Below are 25828 nucleotides of genomic sequence, written 5' to 3' on the forward strand. Positions count from 1 at the left end.
ATCCCAACATCTGTTTGCATTTGTCAGAAGGCTCAAACTTGGAAGAGGATCGATTAGCAGAATATTGACCCTATATACACACATCATAATGGCTTTACGATCCCAGAAACAAGGGATTGCATTGGCCCTCTCCGTCCGTGGATCCAAACTCTATTGAACACCTGTGATTTGAATTAAAGAGGACAGTTCAACAAGTGAACACATTTGTACTGGAAATCTGCATGGAAGATTGCTCCAAGAATCCTTAATACATAAAACCACTTGGTAATATTTTCTCACCAGAAGATGTTTAACCATGTGTGAAATCAATGTTCCCTTTCTGTCGGTGTCTTGACGTTGTGTCGAACCTACAGATGGGGGGCGCCCTTGAAAACCTATCAACTTCGAATAGCTTAGAAAAGGCCAATGGAATAGGCGAATTAAATATGCATGCCGGACTCCGCCTCCGGATATAAAAGGGAGACGGCTTGCCCCCTCTCTCCACACTATCGGCATCCTGCAGGTCCAGGCCAAGGCATTGAGACATCTTCATGAGGGTAAAACCGACCCAGCGCTTATGCTGGAACTCCGCAACGCCACCTCACTCATGGGCGACCAAGGTGGCCGTGCGGGCTTTGGGTCGGACGATGTCCACACTTATGTTCCAAGAGAGACACCTTCAGCCGAACCTTGCAAAGATAAGTGATGGCGAGAAGGTGCTCCTTCTCTACTTACCCATCTCGCGAGGGGGGGCTGTTTGGGGATACTGTTGAGCAACAGTTCTCGACAATAATGAAACAGACAGAGGATATCAAGCATATCCGCCCTCCGGCGTCGAGATCCCGTGCGTCGTGTGCTTCCCAGCAGTCCTGGTCCTCTTCGATGCCCTCCAGTTCCGGTACCCCCCACTCAGGCGGCTCCCGGAAGAAGTCGTTGAAGAGGAGACCACCACCCAGCAGCTGCGGCGGAAACAGAGGGCGCCCTCATGGGAAGACCCCAGGGAGATCGAGAATACCTTTGGCCCCGACCCCGGCCATTCCATCGCTGGTTGGTTGATCCGGCACGGTTCCTGCCCCGTCCCAACAGCCCACTTCAAGGAGTATTCCTCTCCCTCTGCAAGATGGTGTTCGGCAAAGTCAAGTATACTCAGCAGCCCTCAGCACTCTCAAATCTATGGTGTCTTGAGCTGCATCGCCAGGCAGGTAAGTCAGCAGAGCCGATCTCCTCCCCAGGGGCCTCCCCACGGCGAGAGATCCGCACTGCCAGCCATCGAACCAGCCCCCGGGCGGACAATGAAGCAGATCGTACCCCTAGTCCCCCTGTCATGTTCCCTGGGCGCTTGGTCCGATCTTCCCACATGGTCACGGTGACTACGGCAAACGATCCGTCTCGGCTTCTCGGTCCTAATCACCAGACCTCCATCCAAGTTTCAAGGCATCCTGTCAACCTCGATCAGAGTCAGGGATGCTCCCGTACTTCAAGCCGAAGTCGCCACCCTGCTGTCGAAGGCGATCGAGCCTCTAGCTGAGATGTTCCATGGGTTTTACAGCCTGTACTTCAAAATTAAAATTACTGGGGGTTGCGCCCCATTCTAGATCTGTGTACCCTGAACAAGCACCTGCACAAGCTGCTTTTCAGGATGCTCACGCAGAGGCGCACCCTGGCATCTAATAGATGTAATGATTGGTTCATGACAATCGACCTAAAGGGTGTTTACTATCATGTCTCAATTCTCCCTCGTCATCGCCCGTTCCTACGCTCCTGGGACACATGGCATCCTCTGCGGGGGTGATACCCCTTGGGTTGATGCACATGAGACCGCTCCAACACTGGCTGGAGTGGTCTTCAATAACCTTCTTACGGACAGGGGTCCCTCTCGGGCAGGTTCTGAGGCGCGTCGTGGTGATGATGACGCCTCCCTGCGGGGTTAGGGTGCGGTGTGCAACGGGCACGCATTGTCGGGGCGCTGGACAGGCCCCCGCCTGCTCTGGCATGTCAATTGCCTAGAGTTGTTGGCTGTACTTCCTGCACTTAAGAGGCTACAACCTCTAGTGTAGGACAAGCACATGCTGGTCCAGTCGGACAGCACAGCCACTGTAGCGTACAACCATCAGGGTGGTATTCGCTCACTCCAGCTAACACAACTCGCCTGACGCCTCCTCCTGTGGAGTCACCAGGTGATCCACTCCCTGAGATCCACATACATCCCAGGCGACCTGAACCAGAAAGCAGACACGATCTCTCGTCAGTCATCGCCTCGCAGAGAGTGGCGACTCCACCCTCGCGCAGTTCAGCTCATTTGGGTGTGGTTCGGGCAGGCTCAGGTAGACCAGTTCACCTCCCTGGACATCACCCATTGCCCGCTATGGTACTCTCTGTCGAAGCCCCCCCGGCACGGATTCACTACCGCACAGCTGGCTACGGGACAAGCGGAAGTACACCTTCTCCCCAGTGAGCCTCATTGCACAGACCCTGTGCAAGGTCAGGGAAGAGGAGCATCAAGTGTAACTAGTTGCGCCTTACTGGCCCAACCAGACTTGGTGAACGGAGCTAATACTTCTGACGACAACTCCCCCCTTGCCGATTCCCCTGACGAAGGACCTGCTTTCTCAGGGGAAAGGGCACGTTATGGCATCCCAGGCCAGACCTCTGGAACCTCCATGTCTGGCCCTTGGACGGGACGAGGAGATCCTGAGTGGCCTTCCCCTGGGGGTTATTGATACCATCACTCAGGCTAGGGCCCGGCCACTAGGCGGCTATACGCCTATAAGTGGCGCCTCTTCTCATCCTGGTGTTCTTCTGGGAGAGAAGACCTGCGCGACCTGATCATCCGACTCGTCTGCGCTCCTTACCCTCTTGGGACCTTGATGTGGTCCTGGCGGGCCTCAAGAGGCCCCCCTTCGAGCCCCACGGAGATGCCGCTCTTTCTCACTTAACAATAAAGACCGTTCTCCTGATGGTGCTCGCTTCCATCAAGAGTAAGGGTAGGGGAGCTACAAGTATTTCCCGTGTCCTCGAATTGCCTACAATTCGGGCCCGGCCATTCTCACATGATCCTGAGACCCCGGCCTGGGGAGGAGGACCCAACCCCATCCGGGTTGTAACCAGGATGCGCACTGCGCCTCTACCTGGACCGCCCGCGTCTTGCATGGCAACATAGGCCTATACCTGCGAAAGCACCTTCCCCCCTTCCATAGGCGGATCAGTGTGCTATTTAGCCCCCACGAGGTGAAGAACAGGCATCCCATCCATCACTGAGCAAACACCCCCTGCGGGCGGGCTTGGCAGAGCAGCCCTGCCCCTTAGGCAGGGTACCTTCTGAGTTATCCATATATAGCTCTAACCGGACATAGTGGTACCAGACATTGTAACTCCCCCAATCAAGCAGTTCCGTCTGATGTATCCTTATGATTGGTTCTCACCTTGGTAACCCATGACCTTCCATAGGTGGATCTTCACCTTGCGGTTAACTACTTAGGATATCCAGATATTTATTGCATGTGTGTTTTATAATAAGCTCTATATTATAAAATGTGCCAGTTATTTTATCGTTGACCATGTGTAAGCCATTTATAGGTTGCCTTCCTTAAAAAGTGTAAATGCTGTGGCTCTGTCTGATCAAATATATTCTTCTATACTGTAAGTTTGAATAGCCTAACAAGGCAGACATAGCAACATGGCTTAAACATCGGCATGATTTTGAAGTGAAAATGTTTGTTCTTCCAGTGGCTGATGGGAGGAGTGTCATTATTGTGTCGGTTATTTGGTGACACTAAGTGGGATTACTTCACATTTAAGTCTGCTTTTGTCCTCTCTCTTCTTTACTTTCAAGCACAGTGTAGTAAAAAGATTGCTTTCACGAAGAAGATCTTGAAATGCATGATGGCCCTGAGAATCATCCCCAAAAATTACATGGGGATCAATAACACATCATAAGGGCCACAGTCCCTGGTGCTGTAGGGATTCTGTGATCTGAGTTGTTTGTTTCATGTGTCTGAGTGGTTTTATGGGTATTTTTATAACAGAGCTGAGCTACTGTTAAATCATGAAATTCAGTACCATGTTCCCAGAGCTGTCAAAATACAGAGTTACGACAATGCCATAGACCTCCATAGTAAGAATGGAATACGGAAGTTACTCGCTTTATGGAGCAACCAATAGTTCTAAACAATCCACATATCTTATATTCATAGATCTTATTTTCAAATTACTCCCCAGACAAAATGCTAAATGTAGTCAACATAGTATTCAGTGTAAACAATGTGCTAATATATTAAGCAAAATGTTTGTTATGTCTGTCCCGCTGAAATCCTTAAAAAATGTTGACAGCATGGATTTGATTGGAACTATTGAGCCCTCCATAAACCACGTCACCACACGGTGGCAAATCGAGTATCGTAACTCTCTGGGAACGGCTCCGCATGTTCCCTTGGCAGGGTCATCATAATTGCAAAAAAAAAAGAAAATGCCACATAACAAAACGTGTGTGTGTTCCTGAGCATACCACTTACGGCACTTAGCATGTGCATATTAGTAAATTTGGCAGGTAGACTGGATTTCTTCTTTCCTTTCTGGTTTTAGGTCTACATAAATGTAAGTGCTATTTTATATAGCAAGTTATATATTTTTTTTAATTATATGTACAATATTTTATAATTTTACTAGCACATTTACTTCAATTTAATAAAGTTAGTAGTAACTTTGATGGAAGCTTCTCATTGGGAAACTCGGATGCTGAAAGCTCCACAAGCGCAACCATGCCACTCTTTCACTCATAAACACGCAAAACAAGCAGATTACAAATACATTTCGGAAATCATATGACCCTAGATATCACACATACCTTTCGCAAACTTCGGCCATTCAGACATCAATCAAGGATGGAAAATGACAGGTAGCAGCAGCAGCCTCTAATTCGCCATTTAACACCTGAATACACAGAGATAAAACAACGCAAGTATCGATAACAGTATCGTTTTGTCATGAAGCTTTTCTATACTCTGGTATCGACTCAATTATGTACCGGTCCAAAAAGTACCGTGTTTTGTATATAAGAAGTAAGCAAACAAAACTGCCCTCTAAGAGGAAGTGTTTGCATATTGTAAATATGTTCTCAAATGGTTCTTGTGTTTTGAATGACTAGCAAAGCATCAGGTTTGTATACAGAATATATGTAATAAATAGTGGCTTTGATTCTGACAAAACTATCATATAGGATCAGAAGACTTAAATATAGTGCTTCAGTTATCTACACTATTGTTTTTATTTTACTGTCAATGGAAATGAGCAGCACGGACATTCAGCATTAATATCTTTTCTGTTAATCAAGTTTTGATACAAATATTTTGGGTTGTTTAATATTTTAATTGATATCAGTATTCTTAGAGAAATGTGAGGTATTTTAATAATTGCCTGCCTTGCTTGTGAACCCCAGACTTTCCCATTTGCAGGCAGAAGAATAGCAGAGCATGACTGCTGGTATTGTTTCCATGGTAGCCATTTATTTCTCACAGGCATGACAAGCGTGCAGTAGGGAATGAAGGCTGATAGATAACAACAACAGGAAAGTGACTTTTCAATTCTTAATGTTCCTGGGAGGTTAGGCAGCCTAGCGTGAATAGCAATAGCACAGGCTCACACCGTTGGTTGATTTGCACCTCAATTGACTTTAAAGAAAGTTCTGCATTGAGACACATTTACCTTCAGTCTAGTGCTACCCTTGCCTCTCTGAATATGTATTTTGCAAATGAAACCATTCCCTGGCATATTTAGGCGATCTGCGATTTGTTCACTTCGGTGCTTTATGAGTATTCATGAGTTTATCTCAGTGTTTCTTCTCATTGCATGGATAGTTTATCTGTCTGTCGGTTCACTGAACCGATGCTTTTTATCAGCAGGTACTAACAGAAAAATTAACAATATGTACAAGCATGGTTTTGGAAGTATTGTATAACAGATACATTGGTTTATACCAATTTTATTAAAAATATAGTATCTTAATACTGTAAATAAATGCAGTGTTCAAGATTGATTCAGGTCATAGTGGTCACAACTTCACTCAGCAGTATTTTGTCTAAGACTTTTAAACTTCAATTGTTCAGTCACTTTCGTTTAAAGAATACATAACTAGGGATTTTTAAGGTCCTTCTTTGATTTATGGAGTGTCCAAAAACAAGTTTTTGTACGTAGAAGGTGTAAAAACGCTACCTTAATTTGTAATAATAGGCAGTTATTCTTACCTAAATTCTTCACTGATTCGCAAATTATTCGATCCACTATTCATCTGTTTTATCCCCTCCTTTCTGCTAGCCTAGTGTCATGTGATGGGTCAGATGTTATAGTCTGCTGTGATTGGTCTACCGCGAATGAGACTCACGAGCTACAGTGTTTGGGGGAGAAGAGAGAAGTTTTCATGGGCAGTGCTAGTAAAACGTGGACGGGGACTATAAGTAGTGACATAAATCTGCGGCGGCTCACAAATCGGACTAGGGACGACTTGTTTGGGTGATTCAGAGTCGACTCTCTTTTTTCCAAGCCAATAAATGTGTTATTCATTCACTTTGGGATTTACAATTTGGCAGAACGCTTACTTTTATATATGGCAACATTACACACTGCATGAAATGTAATTTTCATGATTTCCTGTTATGTACTCTACTCTTTAACTAAGTCGTCATACCTTTCATATGAGACTTCTGGCTTCGTAGTTTGATGTGGCACACTTTTGCCCTAGTTCAAATTATTCAATTGTTTAGTGCATTATACCCATTTTAGACAGACTCTTTTTACTAGAGCAGAAATAAATCCCGAGGTCAGACTAGCCATGCCGAGTAAAAGGAAGCCAGGTTTTATGTGTATCATGGGCTCTGCTTTGCTTTTTGTTCCACACACATTTGTGGTAGATGCCTGAAGAGCCAGCAAACCCTCCTTGTTTCGCATTTCCTGGCAAACACTGGGGACATGGCTGGAATATAAAGATGAGCATGAGTAAGAATTAGCAGATTAGTGTCTCATCTCACTCTGTGAAACATGACCATGCAGTCACATCAGACATCAGATCTCCGCTTCTGTCCAAACCTGCAGCCCCCGAAAAAAACACCTTCAGGATATGTGATGTTTATTGAAAGAAGCTGACTTAAAGGCTGAGTTTGTAATTCTTCTTGGCTATGTTTTGGTTTTTGCAAGCAATCCTTACTACTAATGCTGCTCATTTAGGGCTTTGCTCGAAACAAATAGTTTTGTACAAGAGCAATGTGAACATTCTTCCTACTGGAATGGCATAAGTATGAGTGAATGATGATCTCTTCCGGACCACTGGTACTATATTAACTGATCTATATACATGTGTCAAAGGGACCCCTGTCCTGGATCCTGGATCTGGTAGTTGTCTTCGTGAGTTTAGCTTCAGGTGTTGATGTTGAGGGTCACTAGGTCTATGATGTGGATCATCATACCGGTGTACTGCCGGAGGTGGTGAAGTGGTATGGCTTTTAGGGCTTTTTCACTGTCACCTTGAGCAGAACCCAGCTCCAGCTCTATGGCACTGTACTGGTCTTTCATTTGAGTACTAAAGCTCAAACGTAGTCTTATTACTTATTTATTAAGACCTCTATAGAGACATGTTGGTCTATTGTACCTGGGCCTGCAAAGAATGTCTTATATATCCTGGCATATCATACTTCTCAATATTGAATAAATTAACCACATGATATAAATGAAATGGCTGTATGGAATTATTTGCTGTCAAACAAATTAGGATATGTAGTTTTTAGAAGGGTATTTTGGCAGTTAAATTGAGAATCATTTTCTTTAATTCCAAATGGACATTTGCAAACTCTTATTGTAGCTAGGCCACCATTGGATCTGTGCCATGACTTGGCACTTTTCATTTCCTAATATGTTTTTTCCTTATGTATTCTATGGTTTATTAATGTGTTTTTTATAAAGTAGCCTATAGTACTGCCACCCAGTTAAACACATTTTACTGTAGTCATAGACATTTCTAAGGCATTAGCGTTATCTAACGCTAGGGATGCACCGATAGGTGTTTGTTTTTGGGTGATTTGATTTTACCTTACAACTAGGGAAATACTTTGTCACTTTCTTGAACTTTTGTCATTAAAGTAGATAACATGTTTTGCACATGATTAAAAGTAAATGTTTTAAAGTGTTTAAAAAAACATGTATAGTTTTTTTATTAAGACACTTAGCTAATGGTGTACTAGCTGGTTAATCTAATCAGTTGCTTATATCATAAAACATACATTTTCAAATATATTTTTTAACAATTTTGGTTTGGCAAATATTCAATGATTTCACCTAAAGAAGTGTGTTATGCGGCAGACAGAATAGTGTACACTTAAGAACTTATATGCAAACAAACAACACATGTCTCTTTACTTTTTTTATGTGTTTATTCATATATGTGTTGTTTTTCAACACATATTCTAGTGTATATGTGGTGTTATTAACGTCACGCTTTCAACTGACCCTGAATCACACTATAAAAATAACAGAGATCTGTAATGAAAACTTTTAAATTAGTCAAAAACATACTAATCTTTGTAAAAAAAAAATGGACTAATATATTTTTATGTTTACTTTCTTTTTTTTGCGGCTATCATGCCCTCAGGCTTTTATAAAATGTGTTTAATATCATAATGTATCTGTTTAATGCAGTCTTTTTTTCTTTTCACAAATATCAATCTGTGTTATCTATTTCACTGTCTAGGGCTCTCGGCTAGACGAACACACCACCCACCCATAACCTCCCACTCATGTTCTGAGCATTACGTCTATCTGCTTAAATTACCTGTTCATTAACCCAGGAGCTCAACTAATTCTCCTCATCATTATCATAATTGCAGATCATAAGGAACTAAGGTTATTCACCACGCGCCAGGTCTTTCCGTTCTGTAGGGGTGGTTGTGTTGAAAATGAGAGAAAATGAATGATGAAAAAGCTTTGCTAAAATATGCCGGATTGAGTCGGGAGAATGTTCTCCATCTTGTCCACTTCTGGTTCTCACTTGGCTAGGGGAAAGTGAAAAGGGCTTGATGAACTGGCTCTCCGCCGTGCATTGATCAATAATGGCGTGTTATACAAGCGTTGCTCAGCTTGTTTTTGTTCAATACTCACTGGCGAGGTGGCTGCGCTGCAGGTAATGAGCCACACTTATGGATTGTCACATTCTACCCAAACCAACTGAAAGCCTCCATTTCAAAGTCCAGTTCTGCAGAAGAACATGACTTTATTGCATTTTACATTATTACCTGTAATGAGTAATAAGGTAACAGAAATGGAGAGCTAACAAGACCCTACAAAAGCAAACAGGTTATTTGTGTTTGTTTTACAGTACGCCATGTGTCTAAAATCAGGGTCATTTTGTACAACACGGTCTCACAGGAATTTTAATAATTGCAGAGTTTGTCTGTGATCTTAATCCTGTGCAAATTTGCATTGTCTGTAATTTGTAAAGTGAAAAATCCCCCGCAATTTACCTCCCATATTTTAACACAGAGGTCCTGTGATAGTTGTAGTACTTTGCGAATCGACGTCTCTGTGATTTGGCTGGCTCATATATCCTTTTTCCAGTTTTCATCCACCGTTTGCGAATAACGGAGGCTGTGTAAAAGTGTTTTGATATTATTTCGGGTGCTAAGTCATAGTCATACCTGCCAACATTGCTTTTGCCGGGAGTCTCCCGTTTTTTTATTTCTCGTGGAAACTCTCGTAACATTTGAGGCCCGTGATCGCATTCGGTGATCTTCGGGAATTTCTAAATCACACGATAATACTACTCCCGTGCCAATAGGGCTATAGTCATGATTTTTTGTTTATTAATTCATGTTCATGGACACAAATTTCCCCTTTTTTATGTCACTCAGCACTCAAAGCTATTTCACGCGGTGGCTCATTCGTGTATATTCGTTTGATTTCTTTCGTATGGTTTAATACGATTTGACTTTGGTTTAGGGACAGGGTGGGCCTTTATCGTTGCTTTGCACCCTCGTAAAATGCGTGCGTTTAAGCAAAATTTGCATTTGCGCCTGTTATATACTAGGATTTGGGTGGGGTTAAGAATGGCTTAGCAACCTTGTAAAATATGACTTCCCCTGATTTCGGGTTAAAAAGATATAAATGTTTATACACACGTGATATTGAATGTCCAAAGTCACGTTGTGAAAAGTGTATTCTGACACATATATGGATGTCTCTGGGTTAAGCCCCGGATATCTAGACTCCCTAGAACACAAAATAAAGTTGGGCTGAGTGACCCAGAAGAAGGGGAAAATTCGGGTCCATGAACACGAATAAATAAATTTAAAATTTCATGACTACTGTATGTCACAAACTGCTGTAAGACTCTGTTGTTTTATATAATGGTAAATATAAATGAGGATGTAGGTATGTTTCTGGAACTAAAATCCAGCAAACATATTTTACTATTAGTACTCTTAATATTTCTACTTTTTGCTCTTTTAATCACAATGTTTACATTGCATCTATGCTAACACAAAACCGATGACAGACATCACCTAAACATTTAGATCAACTGAACTCAGTTGTTTATGTTTTTTGAACGCCGTGCTGTTGCTTTCAGAGCTCCTAATGTCTGTGCGAATAAAACCAATTAAAGGGCCATAGGGAATATTTTGTTCACTATGGGATTGCTCTTATTTCTGGTTAGTAACTTAACTTTTAACTAACGGGTTCTTAATCCTGATTCTTGAGACTCAAAGCACTACAGATTTTCTTTGTCTCCCAGTACTATACCTGTAGTTTATAGAGCTTTCTGATAAAAACAGTAGCTGATTGTTTTAATTGGATGTTTTTGCATTTTATTGTAAACTTGAAACCGGAAGTTCTAAAATGCTAACTCTCTTCCAGGGTTTTCCTACAAAAATAAGTCACCTCTTATGCACTTAGACCAACACCATATGTTGGTTGATACAGTGATAATCGGAACTGTGATGCTGAGTTTGACTGACAGGCTATGATTATGCATATCATACTACATAATATCAGATGGGTTCTCTTAATCCTAATCTTCCTTAGAGAGCAATTCGAAGTTACACGTTGTTAACAAGATTGTTATCCACCACTTTATAGTCACTTGGGAATTGGAAAATCCTCAGCTTTCCAGGAGAGGGAAACAAAGGCATAGCAGATTTGCCAGGGAGTGAGAGATGAGTTCCGTTCTGAACCGTTTAAAATTGGATATCGGTGGGAGTAGATGGCTTTAGAATATCACTTCTCAGAAAGCATGCATTTCCTCTACTTTTTTAATGAAAAAAAAATAAAAAAAATGAAGGTGGGGTTATATTTGCAAGTTAAATCGAAAAAAAGCGTTTTCAGAGATGGAGGTAGTGGTGGTTTTTAGTAAATGGCTTTTGATGCTCCTCCATTGGGTATTGCCAGGCAATTGCAACCTGCCAGACGTCTCTGAACAATGCTCTCAGAGCTAAGAGAGCACAGCAGGAATGCATTAAGAGCTGGGCAGGCTGGGGAATTAGGGGCTTCTCTTCTCCTTTTCTTTTTCTTACTCAAGCTCTGATGCTGGTCGATGATGAATTCAAAATCAGCTGCTGTGAAGTGTGAAATTTCAGTATTATGTTTCACATGCATGGACGGTCGAAGCTTGTTTTGTTCCATAAGCAGCCAGTGGGGAAAAGTGTAGCTCTCAAATACACTGAAGGCGCAGAAGGTCTACCGTTTACCATGTTAACATCACAACAATCTGTCCTTCAGGAATGGGTTTAATGGTCACATAAAGTAAAGAGCTCAGGTTAAAACAACAATTAAACTGTTTATGTTACATATATTAATATGCAGTCACTATAAGTGTATAAGGTTTGACAAACTTTGCATTTAGACGTGGTTTTGTGTAGGTGATATCTTTGCATACTCTCACATACTGAGTCTTTCATGTATCACACAGGTTTTCATTCCTTTGCTATATTAGCAAAGGAATTGCAAAGGAACTCTTATAAATTGTGGGTCACTGGCTCAGAAAGAAATACTTATAGTACTGAGGCTTACCATTTCTTTTAAATTCTGTATGAAAAAGGATGTTACATTGTTGTCACATGATGAGGATATTAAAATTTCCCAATTCAACCCTGTTTTCTGTAATACGATTTTAATTCCGGACAGTCTGATCACTAAATGAATGAACAAACACATGATAAATATTAGAGCTGATATTGCTACATCATTGTGGGATTAATATGAAAGTGTGCTTCTGCTATTCCAAAAATATCAATTTGCACTACAGTTTTAGTTAATGTTGTAACTAATGTTATTCTTAAGAACACCATCAGTTTAACAATCATTCAGTTACACTCAGACTCACTCAAGAGGGCCTCTTACATTTCCATATTTTCACTCAAAACATCACAGCATGAACATTCTCCTAACCAGCGCTCATCCCGCTTTCTGTTGACACAGACATTAGAGAAGCCTGATATTCACCATCGGCGCATTATCAATTCCATTTCCCTTTCAGCAGGGATGTGATTTTAACGGATTACAAGCAATAATACAGATATGAGCAAAAGGTTCTGTTCATTCTTTATGAGCATTTAATACCGCACAAATGTCATTTAACCTTCCCATGATGCTGCTGCTCCTACTGCATCATTCACATGAGAATTAAGGACATGTGTGGAAAATATGTATTATATTATGTAGTTAATATATATAATTATATTTATTTACATACAGCAGTGGAAATTACAATTTTAAACTTATTTTGAGTTTTTATGAATTTTTAGGTATGTGTTTTGGTAACGTGATCATTTTTGTTTAATTTTGTGAATTACTAACAATATCTCTCCAAAATTTCAAATACAGATATTATTTCTGTTTGTATTTATTTGCAGGAAATGATAGCTGGAGAAACAGGTGAAAATAACGGTTTAAAATCACTTTTAAACAATACAACAGTCTTATGTCTACATGTTTTTAGGAAAGTAATAAAAAAAAGTGATAACCTGCCATTTGTCTTGTCGTGCTATCAGTCTTTCGCACTATTGACAAACCTCAGGAGTGACATAAAGTCATGACTTCATGTCACTCCTGAGGTTTGTTTTGTTGAAATTCAAGTAGAATGACCACAGTACATCCATATGTAATTGATATGGTCTCTTCGTTTTTTTCTTCAGCTGTATATTATGTAGTACTCAAATAGCATTATTAACATGAGAAAAGCAATCACTGTTTTGGGGCTGGAAAACTTTAGTGCTGTTAATAGATATGAAAGAATATATCATACAGTCAAGACTATACCAGTGTTTCTGAATTCTGAATACATGATACCGCTGTTTGATATAGAAAAAACATACTTTTCTTATGTTGTATCTGCTTTATTGTGTTTATTTTTATATCTTGGTCATATTTTTGTTATTCATTAATGTAATGTCTGTTTACCATATTGCTTTTAGAACAATATATTGTAGCACTTCAGGGGATATTTAGCCAAAAACAAATTCCCCATGTTTTACTCAAGTAGGGCTACTTGATTATGACAAAAAGTAAAATCACAATTATTTTGGCCAATATTGAGATCCGGATTATTTAACAGGATTACTCACTAATTTTTGAAAAAGCACGGTAAATAAAAAAACGTTGGCTTTTAAACTGTAAATTCAACTGAAAAATAAATGTTAAGAAATAGCACAGCTGAACCAATATTAAGGAAAGGTGTGTGCTGTTGATTTATGCCACAAGAAAAAAGAGGATCCTTGCTAAATGGAATGCGGCATAATAATCGTTTTACCCTGATTATTTTGTTTTTGTAATTGTTGAAGGCCAAAATTGATGATTACGAAAATTTTTCGATGAATTGCACAGCCCTACCCTTAAGGCACTCTACTTGTGTAAGACTTTCGTCTCAATGAATAATTCAGTCAGAGTTGTTATACCACGTATCCTGGGTCGTCCCAGCTGTAGAATTAGTCAATTGTGCATGAGATTTCGAAGCTCCAAAAAGTGCAACCATCTTTCAAAAAACTGCTTTGTGGGGTTAATAAATGCCTTCTGATGCGAATCGATGAATTTTATGAGAAATATCCATATTGACAACTTTATTAATGATAATGTCAAACTTACGTTATCCATCACACACGCGTGAACGAGAGAGTTGTTGTACTGGCAAATTACGCAGTTCCGGTGACAAACGCAGAATTTTTCATTTGGTTCCAATAGGATGCCGTCTCCTCTGTGCGAGTGCTTTGGTCACCGTCATTTGCAGGAACAACCCTCTCGTTCAAGGAATTTAGACATTACTATTAACAACGTTGTCAATATGGATATTTCTCTAGGAGATATTTCTCTTGGAGATATTTCTCTTGGAGATATTTCTCTTGGAGATATTTCTCTTGGAGATATTTCTCTTGGAGATATTTCTTTCGTCGCTTGGACAACCCAGGATACGTGGTATTACAACTCTGACTGCATTATTTTGAAAGAAGAAAGTCATATACAAAGAGGATGCCTTGAGAGTGAGTAAACATGGGGAAATATCCCTTTAAGAAGAACTCATTTTAGCTGTGGTATCAACATTAGTACCAAGATTCAAAGAATTTTATAAGTTTACTTGCTCATCCAGTCTTGAAAAATGGTAAACATATTCAAGTGTCCTTGAAGGAGATTTGGGTCCTGAGACTCTGCTCGAGCTCTGAGTTAAACTCCTGATCAGACAACTAAATCGGCAGAATGAGCTAAATCAGAGTAGAGGAAGAGCTGGTGAAGAGGAGGAAAGCAGAAAGAATCATCACTAGTTTAATAGGCAATGCTTGAGATTATTGACTGGAGAGAAAGAACAGGCTCCTCACAAATTTTTATTTAATGCATTTAAATTAGCATTGGCATTGAGTGCTAAAATTTAAATGTTATGACAAATCTTCTTTGAAAACTCTGATATATCAGGTTTATTTTAGCCAATTAGCCAAGAAGAATAATGTCCAGCCAAGGTTATTTTAGCTAACTAAAATTAAAACTTTGAAAACAATCCTGTTCATTGAAATAAAAATAAAAAATTGACCTAAACATTACTGGAAAAACCGTACTTCTTGAAAAATTTAAATCTTGCCTCAAAAATAAACTGAAGTAAGTTTAAAGCAGAAAGAAATATTATTATAAAAAACTAAAATAAAAAGATATTAATCATAAAAATAAACCAATTATTTATACAATGATAAAAGCATATACCAAAATTGCAAACGCTTTAACTAAAAATAAAAGCTAATTTAGAATATTAATAAAACCGAATAAACTATAATAACTCTGCGGCCAGCTCCCCACTGTGTCTTTGAGAGAGAACATGAAAGTAGACATTTAATCGTGTATGGATGCTAACAGTATCTAGCATGAGGGAGAGCGACTAGCAGTGCAAAATGTATGAAGTGAGAGGGTTGATTGATGGCTTCTACAGCAACAGTATATTTCTGGAAAAAAAAAATGTGACTTTTGTATAGTTATTCACATATGATCTAGCGCCAATGATATATTTAAGGAAAAAAAGAAAAGAAAACCTTAAATGTATCAGATTTGTTCAAAAGCAGTAGGGGAACATCTGCAATCTCCCATTTAAGCCCCACACCTCTCACTGAATGTGATGAGGAAGACAGACTACTGTGCTGAGCCCAAACCATAAAGCACAATAAAGTGAAGAGCGCTCAGCAGGTGTTGTGCTTTAGGAATGATAATATTCTGCTTAAGAATGTATTACAAATCTCTGGTGTGCCATGTGTTCATGTACGGCATCCTATGACATTGAGCACTTTTCCACCATTGTGCCTGAATCTCTTTGCTTAATCGTTCCACTCTGTGCCGATCCATGCCAACCGGTATTCAAATGGTTTCATTTTCCACCCCAGAGCTGATAACGGAAATCTTTACAATGTAAACACAAACGCGTCACAAGCAGCCTTAGTAAGACGCGTTTAGACAACTGTGCCGACAATTCTGAGGAGAGAATAGTTTGTAATCGTGTCAAACCAGGCTCCACATGGAAATATAACTGTATCCGTTCTGCTCTGCTTTTATGTAAGGCTTATCCTTCTGTTATTTTGATATATCTTGATATAATTTCAATGTTGGGATTTGCTGCAAATTTCACAATGTCAGACTAAGATTTCATGAAATGGGTGAATTATGAATCAGTTTCCGTTATTAATCTGATTGTATGAGCCATTTACAGCTATCATACGATACAAACAACTGCATATATCCCTTTGAAAGCACATCTGTTAAATTCAACATTAAGTTAAATTAGACATGCTAACAATGTAAGCTAATGAAATATATAATTTGGCAGGTTGATTGTTTATTTCTATAGTTTTTTTGCTAGTAAACACTGTTTTTGGCATTGTGTGCAATTTTATATAATTCTGGAAATGCCTAAAAGGATTCAGTGTAGCCATAGTAAACTGAGCACCTCTGTAGATTGACCCTTATATGCTAAAACTCAAGGACGAAGCAATATATGAAGATTGAGTAGAATGTAGAGGTCAAAGATGTCTTGCTTACTTTATACGAAGTCTTTCAGTTTTCAAGCACAAACACAGTTTATTTATCTATTCTTTAACACCGTGGAGTTCCATTTCTAAAACTGCGCAGAAAACTTCATGACTTTCTTCCTTCCGTAGTAGACTCGGTAAAAAATATTTTGAAGAAAATTGATAACTGAACAGAACTGGCCGCCATTCACTTGTGAGTGTCCTGCGAAAGTCATACAGGTTTGAATTTTTATTTTTAGGTGAACTATCACTTTAAGTCTTGGGAGGTAATGTTAGACTTTAAACATTTACGATGCAAATGTCCTACGGTATATAACGCAGTCTCAGTTAAAGCAAATGCAAGCTGAGTTGAAGCTCAACTAAGCGAACTAAATATTTTCAAAGTGAGTGCATGTCACCAACAAGTTAACAAAGTTTTAAAAAAATCTTGTCAGAGAACGGTGGCTTTATAAAGGATGTTGCGAGAGAAGGTTCATTTAATTCCTCTCAAGAAGTCAAGCTTTTGGAGCAGTAGTTGTATAATTCAACATGCATGCGCTTCTAAAATACCCTCAGCATCTTAAACTGATGACTGCAATGGTTTAAAAACAGAAACATAGCTTATACATTCTCTTGGCATTTCACCTCCTGTCTCTGTGTTACATTGTGTTAGTTTGTTTTTGAGCTGTATTGAGGCTGTAGTGTCTTTTCAAGTGAGATTTTTTTCGTTCATTTGGCATTGTAAGCTCTAGTCTCCTCCAATCAGTAATGAAAGCTGGAGTGCTCGGCTTCTCTCTGTTGTTATCAACAAATCTGTATTCATTTCACGCCTGCCAAAACACTTCTTTTTCTATAATTTTTTTGTATCCTTTCTCTTTGAGCATACAACATGCCAGCAGTTTATTATGTGGGTTCGTGCTCATATGCGGGATGTTGGTACTGTGTTGTATGAAAGCACGCTCTTGATAGCGGTCAGCTTGAGTTTGTTGTATTATTTTGAGTTGTTGATAAAAAATATAAAAAGATGATTATAGTGTTGTGGACAGCAGGCATTATTAGCCATAATAGCTCTCCTGTTGGTAAGTGTTGGTGTGTTTAAAGAGAAGTGGTGTGTTCATGAAGACTGTGACAAGGCCGTCAGGTTTTTTGTTTGTTGAGTAAAATGCTGTAATGACACACACGAGTATATGATAATAATGGATTGAAATCTGGATTGTCCCTTCCACTCCCACTTTTCACTTCTGCCTGTCATGTACTTGTCTTATGAACATGCAAGTGTTGGGTTATTACTGGTCACCAGGAGCAATGCAGTTCAATCAGACAGACAGAGCTGTACAACTTGATGTGATCAAGATAGTCATGCCAGCTTTTACAATTAAAGATGAAGTGTGTGATTTACATAGTACTCTGATCACTAAACAGAATTATAAATTCACTAAGAAAGGACTTGGATGTGAGAGTTAAGGCTAAGAAAACATTGTGAAGTATATAGCTGAGCTCCAGGATATCCCGTCATCCTGTGTTGAAGTTCCTCAAACATAAATCTTCCTTTCAGAGATTTAATGCCTTGGATCTTGGCAATAATGCAACAAGAAGCTGTTGTTTTATCAGCTCAGTATCTTGTAAACAAATCTGTATCTTGTTTACCAGCAGGCCAATAAAAATCTGATTTCCAGAAGTTGCATTGCAGTCAGCGAGATGACTGCTTATGATTTTGGCAAGCATTTACCATTATTGTGGACAATATGAATCTGACAAAGGAATTCATTTTCTTATCATTTTCTCACCCTCATGCCATCACAGATGTACATGACTTCCTTTCTTCAGCTGAACACAAACTAATATAATAAAAATAATAAACACTCTAAATGTCATTGGTTATAGGGGTGTAACGTTACACAAAATTCTTGGTTTGGTACATGGCTCGGTTTTTTAGGTCAGTTTTGGTACAATTATGGGGAAGAAATGCAAAACATAAAGTTGCTAGCCTTTTATGTTGCTAGCCTAATTATGTTGCTAGCCTTTAAACACAATTATAAATAAAATGCCTGTTTGGTTTAGATAAAATAATACAATTTATTAAAAAAATGAATGAAACATAGAAGTTGTCCAATAGATTCCAATTCTCATATAAACAAAACATAAAATGTAGAGAAAAATATAATCAAATGTGTTAGATAGGGATAAGGATACAACAGTTACTATACAACAGAAATATTTAATGTTCCACATGAAAAATAGTATTTATTTTAGACCATAGTAAATTCCTACTACATAATTTTTTTAACCTTTTGTATTTTTTTTTAAAGAATTTAACTAATACATTTACTACAGTTTACCAAATTGTAGTACTGTAAAAAGCTTGTTGAAATGTAAGTTACTTTAAAAGGTACCATTAAGTTACTGTAAAAGTGTTTATACTATCATTATTGATAGTACTGCCTTTTCAAGGTAATAGTACACTCTACTGTAGTACCGTACGATAGTATTTTTCATTTGTGTATGTCATAATATGTTCAGTTTAATCTGATATTTATTCATTACTTTAATTATTGTTAATGTTTTTTGTCACAAAACATCATAAGACAACTAGTCATGAGACACAAGAACCAGAGATTTGAGATTATTGATGAATGTAGCTTTTTTCACTTAATAAGCACAAAATATGCATTTTTTTCTCACACATATCGATTTTCTTCACAAGACATTTATTAGCCTCATTTGGATTACTTGAATGATGGATGTGTTTGAGTGGAACCTATACTGTATGTATATAAAGTGACTGATATTTTTTTATAAAAAAGCTTTAAAAAAGAAAGCTATATACATTTTGAATGCCATGAAAATGAGTTAATTATGAGAGATGATTCAGTTTTTATCTAAACTCTTCCTTTAATGGACAGGTGTGTGTGTGTTGAGGCATTGATCAGGCTCCTTTCCAATAAAAATCTCTTCATGTGTTTTGTGGCACGATTATGCAGCAAAGCATTGTGGGTGTAATGTCCTCATCGTATTGATTGTCATTCAGACAGCGTCTGTGGAGCAGGACAGGGTGAAAGGCGCTGTTGCTGGTTAGCACCATAAACGCTACTGTGTCTCTATTACCGCATGGCCCTGTCTGCATACTGGAGAAGAGTCTGCTTGCGTGACCCATGAGAAAAAGATAGTGTTTGGAAAGAAAAAAACAGAGAGAGAGATGGAGAACGAGCCTTTAATGAGTCCTTGTAATGGGTATCCCGGTAAACAGGCTCTGGCTACTGTTATCTCCAGGCTAATGATGTCTGTAGCGCTATTCAATTAGGACAGGAACAAGGTCACTAACAGCTCAGGCCTTAAAGAGTTTAATGCTGCCCCCACCGCTAGACTTCCACTCCATTAGTCTGACTTGAGTCCAATAAAAACGTCAGCCGCAGGAACACAGCCGTACAACTCCATTTTCTTTCAACGTCAGCAGCTCTGTCTGGTTTTTGGATAGATTCTCATGTTGTCTGTAGGAGCGGGAGTCATGAGGCGTGAAATATAATCCTCTCTGCTTCTTTAATGAGGATACAGGTCTGATTTATCACGTTTGCAGGATGTAACTCACACTTGCTCTTCCTTTTGATTCATCGCTGGTTTGAAACGACTCGCTCTTGACACACTTAGATGAATGTTTTATATGGAGGATGTTGAATTCATTTATCAAATTTGTTTCATTTAGAGGGACTTCAAAACATTTAGCAAGAAGATTTGCTATGTTTTGGTGCCAAATGATAATAACGCTTTCTCTCTAAATATGGGCACAGTTGTTTTGCGTTCGTCGTAGTTGTGCACATAAAATATGAGCGAAATACAAATGATGTATGATTCCTACCGCCTTTAGAAATTAAAATGCCCTAGAGCTTTTACAGCTTGATCTTTATTTAACCGCTAAATCTTTTAGAACCCCAAAACAATGATAGCGTGCAAAATGAATCTTTGGTTTTGACAGAATTCGGTTCACGACAACAGCGCTTTGCCAGGAGGAGCTGCTGTTCACTGACACACAACTGTCCTTGACTAACCTCCCATTTGCATTCATCGACTCACATGCTTTCTCTTTCTGTCTCTTTCTGTAGGAGCTGGTGGGAAGTAACCCTCCGCAGAGGAACTGGAAGGGAATAGCGATCGCACTGCTTGTTATTCTGGTCATCTGCTCTCTGATCGTCACCTCTGTCATTCTGCTGACTCCAGGTACACAGCGGGACAAAGGGCCAGGGCCACGAGCCTCGGGGCCACAATGCACACACGCAAAACAGACTGCTGAAACACCCGTTTAGTGCCGTATACAAACCCACACAATTCAAGTGCTTCCTTACAGGTGCACAATCCTATTACACATGCAGCCTGTTATGTCCATACATTCTGCCTGAACAACTTGACTCATTTCGCTTCGGGTCAACATATCAACATATGGAAAGTTTTACAATCTGACGCAATGACACAACCTTGCAACACGACAGCACACTTCAGAAGGCCTTTTACCCAAAACCACATGCATATAATTAAAACATAAGCATGAAAATATGCAAACAGTTACGGGTGCGGAAACTGTTCACACTAATGCCAAATTATTGACATTTTCTTGAAAAAAATATTTCTCAAACGTTTATTCGCTGTAGTTTTAAAAAACACAACTGACATATTATGAAAGTGCATTATTTCAGATTCATTGTCAGGTACTACGTAAAAATGCATTGTTTTAATTTATTTGTTTGACTTTTAAGAGTTGGGGTTCACTGCACCATGTTAACCGTGTTCAGTGTTTATAATTCATTTTCAGAAGTGCCTGACAGGCTTCAAATGCCAAACAGACTGTACATTAGAGTCACAAGATCATTTATGATCATTTACATTTGCGATATATAATATATTTTGTCAAAGCTAAGTTTTGACATTTCTGACCGTGAACAAAGCATGCTTTCTCAGAATCTTACATTTACATTTACATTTAGTCATTTGGCAGATGCTTTTATCCAAAGTGACTTACAGTGCACTTATTACAGGGACAATCCCCCTGGAGCAACATGGAGTAAAGTGTCTTGCTCAAGGATACACTGGTGGTGGCTGCTGGGATTGAACCAGCAACCTTTGATTTACCAGTTCAGTGGTTTAACCCACTAGACCACCATCTCCATCTTAATGCGTTTGCAACCCTAGAAACACGGGGCTAGTGAAAGAAACTAGTGTGAGTCAAGACACGCACCTCTGTCTCTGTGGTTTACCTCAACTGCACCTAAATAAGAGAGACATAGTGTCTAAAAGAAATTGTTTTTATTACAACAACATTTAGACTAGTTGTGCATAAACAACACATCTTTAAGACACAAGATTAACAAAAGTTACATTTTGTGGTAGCTTTTCGGTGTGCACCGGAATGTGATTGAAAAACGAAACTGCTGCGATTGATCAAAAATCGGGCCAAAATTAAGCCAAACTAACCTTGTTTCACGAACAACAGAACAGAACGAGTAAACATCTTTGATACATCATTGGTCCTTGGCCATTCCATAATAGGTGGGTGTGTTCTGTGCACTAACACAATCTTTTTTCGGTTCATTTCAATCCAGGTCAGACCAGAACAACATCCAACTGAACAACAAGATAAGAGCAACATGAAGGCATTTCAAATGACATGTTTTCAAAATGATTCCTAAACAACTTAAGGCGTGCGCTCAGACATGCTTCTTACACCCGGGCATTTTCCAAACGGCATTTATGCGCCCTTGAAGGGCCCTTTGCGATGGGGACGCCATTTGTAGGAGCATTCAAAACGAAAGTGAACACCTGAATCCCTTTGCGAAGGGCACTTTCAGATGTCCGTTAACCAAGGGTACATGCCATGGTTATTTCAAGAAAGTGAGTTCTGTTTGTGATCACGTGATCTTGGATTACGAGTTGTCGCAACAAATTTTGAAGCATATACGATGTGGGATTTTGAAGTTAACTACAAATGTACAATTTGTGCAATCATTTAGTTTGTATTTGTTTAATACTATTTTTGTCAGTGATGTATATAATTTAATATAGTTCAAATCTAGTAAAAATATAATCCAGTTGTACAGGAAATTATGCTTAATATGTTTAAAAATAGCTAATTGTTTATAGGTTTCCTTTATTAATACCAAGTGGAGTGAAATGAGACATAATTGCACAATATTTAACAAGAAGTATTAAAAATGTTGTTTATTTTCAACAGACGAGGACTGGATTCAGAGTGCACGTGTGGCATTGTCCGGTTACATTTGGCCAGCCATTCCCTTTGTGAAGGGAGTTCCAAACCTATACATGAGAGACAGTGATGCCCTACACCCTTCAAATAGTTAACTTCTAGGGCTCAGCCCTTAGAAGGTACTAGGGCATAGGGATGCTCACTTCTGTTTGGAAAATTCCCCCTGTCTACATCGGACGCGATGCGCCAAAAGACAATAGCACCAATTAACCCCATTATAACTGTACATTTTTTCCACACTTGATGCGCCGCTGCAAGTGTCTTGTTGTTAATGGACCGTTCGCGTCTGGTGTAGACAGGGTGTTATGGGGCATTTATGAAAGATCCATTTATAAACTGTTGGAATAAGGGGAAAATGCAGGGGTGTGAGACACACACTCTTAAAAATCCCAGGGCGCTTAAAACATATGAGATGTGACACAAAGGTTAGGGTGCAAAGGCAGTACTTTAAATTGCTTAACACTTAAAGACAAAAAATAAGGATGAACTGGTAAATCTATCACTGACTGCTCAGTTGTTGGGCAACTAATCGACCATTGTGACCAGTCCCTAATGAGATTGTTGTTCCCTTGAGAAACATATCATGATAGCAAGCAAGTAGCATAATGCTTCATGGCTGTGACATTTCAAAATGTGTACTTTAAATAAAATGTAGTCTCTCCTGAATCTCCACTTTCAGTAGATCCTTTTTGTGATTGTTGGTTGTACTTTCCCGAAATGACAAACGTTGTCCTTATGAGACCCAAATGTTGTCAAACTATTCCTTTAAACATTCAGAAGGGATGTGACACTCTTATTTATCTGCAGTGTGTATGTAGCCAGTGAAGCCTATTACCGGCCAATATAAATCTCAGTTCTCCCCGGCGCTCTAAAAGCTATTTAACATTTCCCAGTCGCGCTAGCTTTAATTCGCGTGCTGTGAATGCTGGCTTGTTTCAATTAAATTAGCAGGTTCAGTCTTTGAGAAATGAATCGAGTAGTTTTGCACACATTTACTGTTATTTTCAATTAATAAATCCATCTAGAATCATTTTAATGGGAGACACAGATTGAAATGTCACCTGCTGCTAAAGCTTTTTGCTCTTTGATTTCTTTCCATTTTTAACCCTGAGCATTAGTGTGTGTGTGTGTGCTGTCTCATCCTTCTCGTGTCCACTTGGACAGCTGGTGTGACTGCAGTCCTTCACTGCTGTGCTCTGATGTAAACTAGAGCAGGGGACGGTTCAGTTTAATAGAGGAGAGAGAAGGAGAATGCAGGCCATGGAGACTGAGCAGGTGGCTTCTTCAGCTTGAGTCCTGACGCTTCTCCAAAACTGCATGACAGGACACAGCATCACTTCTCAAAGATCTCCACAGACTGCTGCTGATAAACCAGGTCACTTTATATAGGTTCTCCTGATTTATCCAGGAAAGATCACACAGCAAAAAGATGTCATTTTCACGTCTAAACGTCTTTAAAATGGGACATTAAACTGCATTGGTCTTCATAATTAAGGTACAGCTCACCCAAAAATAAAAATGTGGAATATTTTTTTATGTATCTGACTCTTTCTTCTGAAGAACACACAAGAAGATATTTTGAGATGTGTCTCAGTGGTTTTGTGTTCGTACAGTAGAAGTCAATTGGGTTCAATGTTAAGGGGTTAGAAAAGTGTGTTCTCCAGAGGAAGGTTGAATGACGACAAAAAAAAAACATTTTTGGGCGATCCCTTTTACACTTTTCAAAAATGGTGCTGAATAAAAGATGCTTTCTGTTTCACAAAAGGTTCTTTGTGGTGAAAAATGGTTCTTCAGATTATAAAAAAGTAAAAAAAAGATGGTTCTTTGAAGAACCTTTTACTGAATGGTTCTTTGTGGAACCAAAAATGGTTCTTCAGCCGCGTTGCCTTTTAAGCACCATTTATTTATATTAAAGAGAGTGTATTTGTGCACTAAAACTAAATGATACATGTCCCACTAATTTATACTTACACAAGGAGTAGCAGGAGGTCAAAGAACAGGGTTGACTGTCTCTGCCGCTGCAGCGCTGATGAACGGTTCAGTGTTATCCACTCTGCCAGATACAAAACGCTTCTGACACCCAGCCACGCTCGATCAATGATGTTACTCTGGATTTCCTCTAAACCAAGTGTTTTTTCTCAATCTCTGCTCTTGTCTGGCTGTGACACGTCCTCTCTTTCATGTAACAGATAGGTGAATGTGAAAGAGCTCGATCAGCGCGTCAAGCGAAAAACTGGGTCAGGTTATTCTGCCTTTATTATGATGTTTTAGAGGCAACATTTCTTGGTGGACTGACACTTGACTGACACCATGACATCTAATTGGACGTGTCAGAGTAACACGTCTCTCTGAGGGATTGTGATGGAAACTCTCTTTTTCTATGATTTCGCAAACCTCTCAGGAGGCATTGCACACGGCGGCATCGCAGCAGGAGGTTTGTCAGATAACCTCCCCAGAGTTATTTCCGCTTCTCTGTCCTGTTGTTACTGAAATTACACTGTCTTTGCGTGTTGAGATCAGGTAGGTCACCTTACGACTCTCCTGAAATTTTCCACGCTGGAGGTTTTTGCCGGAATGAGATTATTGTATTGTGAATTTTAGATGCGTTTTGAATACTTTGTTGATATCTAAGTTGACAGCAGATGTGAATTGGCTCAGTGACACCGGCATCTCTCTTGAATACTAACAACATTGGAATACATACACAATCCTATGTGCACAACTTTTGAAGCACAAGATTCAATGCATCAAAAATACAGACAGCCTTTCATAATTTTCCTCCCACGGCAGTCTCATTGCATATTCACAGCATCAAACAATGAAAATAAAGTGTCTCTTCCGCCTCTCCACTTCAATGAACAAGCATGTATTAAGAACTATGAATCATCCATGCAAAACGCAAGGTCTTCATTTCATTTTAATCGTTTCATTAACTTTGGGCTGAAGGGCTGACAAGTGAGATCCACATGTCTCTTGGTGTCACGTGTACTAACTGTTTTTCTTTAGTTTTCAGCGTTTTGTTCTGCTACCCCATTTATTCCCTTGGTTGATAATTGCCTCACACCTGTTTCCGTTCTGCCTGATTGTGTTCTCCCAT

The 25828-nt window shown here is 39.4% G+C and overlaps 1 protein-coding gene across 3 annotated transcripts in view; it reads left to right on the top strand.

The window, feature by feature from the left end:
- The window catches only part of dpp6a (dipeptidyl-peptidase 6a), a 246464-nt gene that overhangs the window by 152366 nt on the left and 68270 nt on the right, over positions 1-25828 (top strand). For all 3 annotated transcript variants that reach the window (XM_056738233.1, XM_056738231.1, XM_056738232.1), the window contains one exon: positions 20579-20693. In XM_056738233.1, the coding sequence (XP_056594211.1) occupies positions 20579-20693 (115 nt within the window). The remainder of the gene's footprint in view (positions 1-20578; positions 20694-25828) is intronic.

Source organism: Triplophysa dalaica, chromosome 23 (genome assembly GCF_015846415.1).
Source record: "Triplophysa dalaica isolate WHDGS20190420 chromosome 23, ASM1584641v1, whole genome shotgun sequence".
Classification (NCBI taxonomy): Eukaryota; Metazoa; Chordata; class Actinopteri; order Cypriniformes; family Nemacheilidae; genus Triplophysa; species Triplophysa dalaica.